Source organism: Plecotus auritus (genome assembly GCF_963455305.1).
Source record: "Plecotus auritus genome assembly, chromosome: 2".
In the NCBI taxonomy this organism is placed as follows: domain Eukaryota; kingdom Metazoa; phylum Chordata; class Mammalia; order Chiroptera; family Vespertilionidae; genus Plecotus; species Plecotus auritus.
In genome coordinates this window covers 80,068,110-80,076,899 of record NC_137771.1, presented here as the reverse complement: position 1 = coordinate 80,076,899, position 8,790 = coordinate 80,068,110, and the positions used below count along the sequence as shown (strand labels likewise).

General features: G+C 39.1%; 1 protein-coding gene across 1 annotated transcript; it reads right to left on the bottom strand.

Annotated features, from left to right (window-relative positions):
- Positions 1-306: 306 nt before the first annotated feature.
- On the bottom strand, positions 307-7,478 carry LOC308241715 (protein S100-A7-like; the record flags this gene model as incomplete). Its single annotated transcript, XM_080655239.1, has 2 exons — positions 7,444-7,478; positions 307-648 (listed from the first exon to the last, which is right to left on the bottom strand). Exon 2 carries the CDS (start codon positions 610-612, stop codon positions 307-309), a length of 306 nt encoding a protein of 101 aa, XP_080511365.1. The 5' UTR covers positions 613-648; positions 7,444-7,478.
- Positions 7,479-8,790: the final 1,312 nt, after the last annotated feature.

Sequence of the window (8,790 nt, the reverse complement as noted above, 5' to 3'; positions counted from 1 at the left end):
CCTCAGAATCTTAGGTAGATTCTCCAACACTAGCATTCTGAAACATTACCATTAGGATAGTTGTTACGTATTTAATTTCATGCTCCACTCAGCATAAAGCAGTTGCGGGACTACAGACCAAAGCAAATTAAGTGGCTTCTTAGATAATTTCCTGCTTAATTGAAAGCAGGTAGCTTTTTAAAAGTAATACTTGGCTTTGTTTCAAATGATTTTAAGGTTATTTCTTTCTTTCTTTCTTTTTTTTTCTGGGCAAAAGGGACACTTTATTATTTCTTGTGGTTTCTGGCAGCCTGGGGCTGGGCACGCTTACTGTCTTCCCCCAGAACAGGGCAGGGCTCCGTGGCTCTGCCTATGGTAGTCCATGGCTATGTCCCCCATCAAGCACAGAAACTCCGAAAACTGGATCTTCTTATCCTTATTCTGATCCTTTTCCTCAAAGACATGGGACAAGTAATTTTTGCCCCTTCTCTCACAGGCCTTGACGAAGTTAGGGAAATGCTCCTTCAGCAACATCAGCAGGCCCGTCTCGTCAATCATGTCATCTGGTTTGCTGTATTTGTGGAACAGGTCGATCATACTCATCACGTACTTCTCAGCGTGAGTGTAGCTCATCTTGGTTTTCAAGGAAGCAGAGCTGAGAAAGTGTCACTGAGGAGAAGGATGAGTGTGGTTATTTCTTTTTTTAAATGCATGGCTGTAGGATAACTTTCTACTCAGCCCAAGCCCAGTGATTGGGAGTCTCCCACTGAGTCGAAGGGACATGAATGTGAACTAGTGCTGGTAGCAAATGAATGAGAGTGCACCATGAAGGTGTGTGGAGGTGGGGACACAGGGAAAAGTGGGCAATATATATATTATATATATATACACACATATATATTACATTTGTCTATATTTTATGTGTATATATAATACACACATACATGTATATCCACATATATGTCCATTTATCATTAACATTTCCTATCATTCTGCTTTGCTCTTAGTCTTGGTCTAATGTTAGTAAGTGGTCTATTATAAGACTGGTAGCCCCAGTTCACATCTGACAGGTTTTCTTCATCACAGTGCAAAACTGACCATCGGCTGAGATACCCTCTCTGGCTTCTGGAGACACAGTCCTAGGAGTGAATGTGAACATTCTAATAAGGAGACATGAAAGGATTTTGGTTTGGCGTAAATGCTTATAAAATGGATGGATTATGGACTTCTGCTTTGTCAAGAGTCAATATTCAGATTTTCCCCTCAAGTAATTTAAACCTGACAAAAAATTTTTAAATTACAGAAAAGAAAAAATGCTTCCTTGCTGCCTAGATTTAATAGAAAAACAGACAGAATGAGACAAATAGTTCAATGTAAGGAGCAACTATTGGATTAAGCCTGGGACTGACCTGTTGGCAAAGCCACAAACAAGTCCCAGCTTAGAGGGCACAGCCCTCTTAGCATAATTAAGCTTGATCTTGTGACTACTCCCTAGATCTTACCTGGGTAGCTAATGGGCTGTGGGAGGTGCAGCAAGTGCTGCCAAAACAAGTGAAACTCACAAGAACATTGTAACTATGGTGACCACTACCTTGTTTACCTCTGGCTATAAAATAAAGGCTCAGCTTGCCGGTCTTTTCTACATCCTTCGCAGCCCTCCCTCAGGCTTGCCGAACCCTTGGCTGAGCTGGCACGGCACAGTTCAAAAGGTATTTTTCAGAACCAAAAGTTTGAAAACACTACAGGGGGGAAATATATATTGAGTTTTTACATTCATCAATTGCCATGGTGATTCATGCAACTGATAACAGTGTTTAAGTGCCCCAGAGTTATGTAATAAATGATGAGATGTACTTTGGGTATTTACTGAAATTCTGACTTGCCTGCAATCTTTTTAGGCCCGTGGTTCAACTGTCTATTCTACCTTGTATCACTGCTGTCAATCAGACTGCACTCAAAATCACTAGCTCTGCAGTTACAATGCAAAGATTAGCAAAACAAACTTTTAAAAAAAAATTTGGAACCATTTTGAAATATTGAATGCTTAGTTTCCCATTTTTGTGGCATTCCCAGGTGTGTTGTTCCAGTCATTTTGAAAAAGATCAAGAGAAATGTATTTTTATTGATTTCAGGAGGAAGGGAAAGGGAGAGAGAGATAGAAACATCAATGATGAGAATCCTTGATTGGCTGCCTCCTGCACACCCCACACTGGGGATCGAGCCTGAAACCCAGGCATGTGCCCTAACTGGGAATAGAACCATGACCTCCTGGTTTATAGATGATGCTCAACCACTGAGCCATGCTGGCTGGGTGAGACATAGCAATTTTAAATGAGTATGAACTGAACAACAGAGCTGTAAAGTAAGTGAAACAAAATTGTTACAACTGAAAGGAAAAACAGCCCTGCCAGGGTGGCTCAGTGGTTGAGTGTCAACCTATGAACCAGGAGGTCATGGTTTGATTCTCGGTCAGGGCACATGCCTGGGTTGCAGGCTTGATCCCCAGTCTGGGGTGTACAGGAGGCAGCTGATCAATGATTCTCATCGTTGATGTTTCTATCTTTCTCTCCATCTTCCTTTCTCTCTGAAATCAATAAATATGTATTTTTAAAAGAAAGGAAAAACAGACAAATCCACAATTACAGAGGGACTTCAACCCTCCTCTCTCAATAATAGATTGAACAACTAGACAGAAAATCAGCAAAGATATTAAAGAAGTCAACAGCACCGTCACCCAGCAGAAGCTAATTGACACTTACAGAACAATCTACCCAACAGCAGCAGCATTCTTTTCAAGCAAACACAGAATTTACATCACAGGATCATAAAGCCCTAAAACAAACCTCAGAGAATTTTAAAGAATTAAGTTGGACAGTGCATTCTCTGACCATAATAAAAATCAAACTAGAAGTCATGGGCAGAAAGATAACAGGAAAATAAACACTTAGAAACGAAACAACACACTTCTAAATAATCTATGGGTCAATGAGGAAATCTCAATGGAAATTAAAAAATACATTGAACTGAATGAAAATACAACATACTACATTTTTGGAATGCAGTGAAAACACAGAAAACTGTAAATATAAGAGTAGAAATCAATGAAATTGAAAACATAAAAGTAAAGAAGATTCATAAAACGTAAGATGGAATCTCTAGCAAGACTGAAAGAAAAAAAGAGAGAGCACACAAATTAACAGTATTAGGAATGAAGCTCTAATATCTGATATCACTACAGACATCAAAGGAAAGTAAGAAAATATCAAACACATGAATTTGAAAACTTAGATAAAATGAACCAATTCTTCGAAGATCACACAGTACTTCAACTCAAATATTTCAGTAGCCCTGTAACTATTAAGAAAAGTAGATATATAAATTTAAAACTTCCGAAAAAGAAATCTCTAAGCTCAGATTGTTTTACTATAGAATTCTACCAAACTTTTAAAGAAAAATTAACACCAAAATTAACATATTCTCTTCCCTAAAATAGAAGAGGAGCACTTCTTCATTAATATCAGGAAGCCAATATTATCCTGACATCAAAATCAGACAAAGAGAATACAAAAACTACAGTCTAGTATCTCTTATAAATATCAAGTAACAATCCTTAACAAAATCTTAGCACATAGATTTTAGCACTATGTCAGCACAGGATAAGATATCATGATCTACTGGTGTTTATTCCTGGATACAAGGCTAGTTCAACATTAAAAAATCAATCAATATAATCTACCATATTAACAGGCTTAGGAAGAAAAATCATATCATTCTATCAATTGATGCAGAAAAAACACTTGACAAAATTCAATATCCATTCATGATAAAAACACTCAGAAAACTAAGAATAAGGGGAACTTCTTCAAATGGATTAAAAAAAATAAACCTATAAGTAACATCATATTTAATGATGAAAGACTGCTTTCCCTCTAATATTAGAAACAAAGCAAGGATGTCCCATCTCATCATGGTTAATCAACATAATACTGGAAGAACAAATAAGTGAGTATATCAAGGTCACCGAATACAAGGTCAACATATAAAAATTAGTAACTCCCTATATACTAGCAGAGAGCACATGTAAACAGAAATAAAATATAATACCATATGCAATTGCTTTACAAAGTGAAACACTTAGGTATAAGTCTAAACATGCTCGGAACTTGTATGCTAGAACTACAACATGCAAATGAAAGAAATCAAGTAAAGATCTAAATAAGTGGAGATATATACTATGTTCATACATAATAAAGATGTCAATCTTCTCAAATTAATATTCAGTTTTAACACAATTCCTAACAAAATCCCAGCAAGGTTTATTGTAAATATAAATTAAGATTATTCCAAAATTTGTATGGAATGGAACTAGAATAACTTAAAAATGTACAAAAATAAAAAATATTGTAAGTATCAGTCTACTCAGTTTCAAAGCTTATTTCATAGTCACAGTTACCAAGACAGTGTGGTACTTGTGGAGAGATGGATATACAGATCAACAGAACAGAACAGAGAAGCCAGAAATAGACCCCCATAAGTACTACCAACTGATACTTGCAAAGGTACAAAAGCAATTCAATGGAGGAAGAATAGTCTTTATCAACAAATTGGGATATTCATATAATAGAATCAGGGGCATAGAAAGGGAGTGGATTAACAATTCTTGGGGGGAAAGGGGTGTGGGGGATGCGGGAAGAGACTGGACAAAAATCGTACACCTATGGATGAGGACAGTGGGGGGGGTGTAAGGGCAGAGGGTGGGGTGGGAATCGAGTGGAGGGGAGCTATGGGGGAAAAAAGAGGAACAATTGTAAAAATTTGAACAATAAAGACTTACTAAATTAAAAAAAAATTAAAAACTTTGCTCTCCAAAATATCCTGTTAAAGGATAAAAAGACTGGGGTGAATTACTTGCAAATCACACGTCTGATAAAGGACTCATATCTAAAATTCATGAAGAACTCAAAACTCAACAGTAACAAAAAAATTATCCAATAAGAAAATGGGCAAAAGACATGAAGAGGTATTTCACTGAAGAGGATATATGGATGGCAAGTAAGAGGATATATGGATGGCATGAAAAGATGTTCAACATCACTAGGAAAATGCAAATTAGTAATACCATGGTGAGATACCCCTACACACCTATCAGAACAATTAAAACAAAAAATATTGGCAAGAATGGTAGAAACTGGCTCTCTCCTGCATTGCTGTTGGGAAAGTAGCAGCTTTATTTGTAATAGCCATCAAAAGGGAAACAACCAACCACCATGCCCTACAACAGGTGAATAATTAAATTGTTGTACATTCATAGGATTAAATACTTCTCGGTAATAAAAAGGAATAAACTATTGATACATGAAACAACTCCTACGGATTTCAAGGGCATTATGCTAAGTGAAAAAAGCCAATCAGGAGATTACAAGCTTGGAAGAAGCAATTTACCTAACAGTCTCAAAGTGACAAATAGAGGTGGACAATAAATTAGTGGTTGCCAAGGGTTAGCATGTTGTGTGTGGAAGGGGAGGTGATGACTATAAAGAGATTACATAAGGAAGATCTTTGTGGTGCTGGAATAGTTCTGTGCCTTCATTATGTCAGTGGTTTCAAGAAATATATAGATGATAAGATGGCAGAATCACAAGAACCCTTTATACCAATGTCAGTGTCCTGATTTTATTGTTGTACTATAGTTATGTATAATGTAACCAATAGTGGATACAAAGTGAAGGATATATGGAACCTTTCTACTATCTTGCAACTTCTTGTGAATCTACTATTCAAAATAAAAAGTTAAAAAAAAATAAGATGCCCTGGCCACATCCCAGACCAGGTAAATATAAATCTCTAGGGAAGGGACCTAGCCAACTGCATTTTAAAAAATTTCACAGGGCACTTCTGAAGTATAGCTTGGGTTCCAAACCCCTGGCAGCTAGTGGTCTTGGTACCATTAATAACCTGGTTATTATTTAACAGGAAAGGAGCAAAGGGGAGATTAGATAGTATAGGCATGCCGTTTGTACAGCTTTGCCAGAAAGCTGTAGTTAACATTCTCCAAGTTTGTTCCCTGCAGATTGCTGGGGAAAGGGTCTAGATCAGTGGTCGGCAAACTCATTAGTCAACAGAGCCAAATATCAACAGTACGATTGAAATTTCTTTTGAGAGCCAAATTTTTTAAACTTAAACTTCTTCTAATGCCACTTCTTCAAAATAGACTCGCCCAGGCCGTGGTATTTTGTGGAAGAGACACACTCAAGGGGCCAAAGAGCCGCATGTGACTCGTAAGCCGCAGTTTGCCGACCACAGGTCTGGGTAATGTAGTCACACCTGGGAGCAAGTCAGCGGCCAGAATAAGGATGGCCACTGCAAGGGCCAGAAATCAGAGATTCTTAACCTCAGAACAAAGAAGTTTGCCCCTTTTTTGCTCTCTTGGCTCTCTCTCTCTTGCTGCAAGGGGCTCGCACTCTCTGCACTTGCCCACCTGGCCCATAGCCATGTGTGCTCTAAACAGTAGACTAGCGGACTGTGAATAGCCTAATGCTGTACCAGACTCAAACCACCATGGAATGGACACTCTGGACACTGGCCCTGCATGTGATTCTGCTGGAGCCCCAGCTATGTATTTTCCATGACTGGCTTCAGGACAATGGGACTTTGAAATCGGAGAAATATAATCCTATGCCAATAAAACCATTCACTCTCCTATGCGAGTCTTAGAAAATTCATTTTCTAAAGATATCATAAGATCCATCCTACCCCCACTAGTGTTGGGGGAAATTGGACTCACTGATTTCTCCAGCAACACCATTACTGAGTAGCATACCTGTAAGAGTGTGAAAGGTAGAAAAGAGGAGGAAAACGAAACATTCAAATCAAATCTATTTTAGGTCTCTTGAGTATTTTTCTCCCTAATGTTGAAACCTGGCATTTATGTGAATTCAAACAATGTGGATGGGATAATCAGTCATCATTATGTTATAGACCATTTTAAATAAAAATGCCAACCTTGATAGACTATTCTTTAGAGTCTAATGCATTTGGTATCAATGTTATAATTTTAAAATGCTGAGGAGCAATTACAATCACATTTAAATATGTAGCAATTTTAGAAAATTAATGTTTCACTGAGTCCTCATTTTTTATAGATAACAAAATGAATTCAAGGTTTTTTTTTGTTTTGTTTTGTTTATTTTAACAAACTGCTAACTACTACCAGCATTAACCCTGGGAAATATGTGAACAGTAAATATTTCTATCTTGACCATGGACTGTATCCTAATATATTAGTTACTTTTATTAATGGTCGTCAACTACTACCTAGAAAGGTCTCTTCATACAAAATTATTTCAGTGTGTTGAAAACATAGAAGCCAAGGATTATTATGAGCAAATAAATGATAACTTGACCAACTAAATGTCTTGTGGGGTTATTAATCATTCCTTAGTACCATCATCAATTGATACTCACTGTGCATCTATTCAGATGGACCAGAAGATTTAAAGTTTAGGGAAGAGTCTTTCTCTGCCTTCAAAGGGTTGTAGACCTGTTTGAGGATAGGACCAAATTTATAAACAATAAATAACAAAGCACAAAAGAATATGCTGAATTCTGGACTAATAGAAAGTAGAACGGGGGCCAAAGTGCTTGTTTTTATTGGAGGTATTTTTGCAAGAGCTGGACGGGAGTTTGCATCATCTGGGCTCATTGATCCTGCAGATGAACAGCTTCAACAATGCAGATTTATGCTATCCATGGGTGTGTTTTGCTTAGTTCTCAGTTGTGGAGTTACATCCAAAAATGCAGCTGTTTTGAAGCAAGAGATTTGGCAAAAATGTAAGATGAAGCATAAGGAATTACCTCCCACCCAACTCTAGTCAACAGCAATGTCTACTCCCCTCCCTTCAGCACCCCTCTCCCCCTTTTCAGGGCTTCAAGCTTCTTACATGGTAGGAGTGAGGGTGGGAAAGTGTTGTGTGCTGAATTATTTGCCCTACTGGGAAGAAACTTCCAAAGCTGTACCATCTCTTCCCCCCTCTCCCTCCTCCTTTTCTTTTCCTCCCCTCCCTTGCCCTCCCCTTCCATTCCCTCTCCCTCGGTCCCAATAAGATCCTCACACACTCTATTCTAATTAACAACACAACTTCCCAGATTTATTTTCTGTTCTGGAACTATTTATCCATTTGGAAGCATTAAGCCCCTAACTGTCGTGAAAAAATAAGAACCACCGCGTTTTAAGAGGGGATGGTGCAAATTCTTTTAAAGAAAGTTTTGTGATTGTGGGAGGTAATCAACACCTACTCAGACATTCTTCTCTAAGACAGCTGAGGTTTACCATTTTCACTATTATGGCAATGAATTTTTCCTCTTCTGCTTTACACCTTTTGGCAGCAGCCTCAACTCTGCAGGTGTTAGCGCTGTAAGGGCTGAACCCAACCGCCAGCAGGCCTGCCGAGCCCAGCGTGGGATGATGCCCAGCAAAAACACAGAGCCCCGGGAGCCTGCGACAGAGGAAGGGCGCCTTACAAGCGCGCTTCACAAGAGACTGGGACCAAAGCCCTAGAAAACTAGAGAGAGTTCATTTCCCGGCAGGGGGAACCCGCAGGAGCCGGAAAAAGAGAGGCGGGGGGGGCGGGGGAGAAAGAAAGAAAGAAACCCACCCCCGAGATCTTAAACTCAGCGCGAGCGAAAGAGCGCTCAGGCAGGCTTGGCTGCTCCAGCTGGAAGTCATTGTGCCGGCTGGCGTCTGCGTTGTCAGGGCGACCGCCCGGCCGGCGCCAGCGGAGGGGGGAGGCGGGCTCGGTGAATGGGTGACGT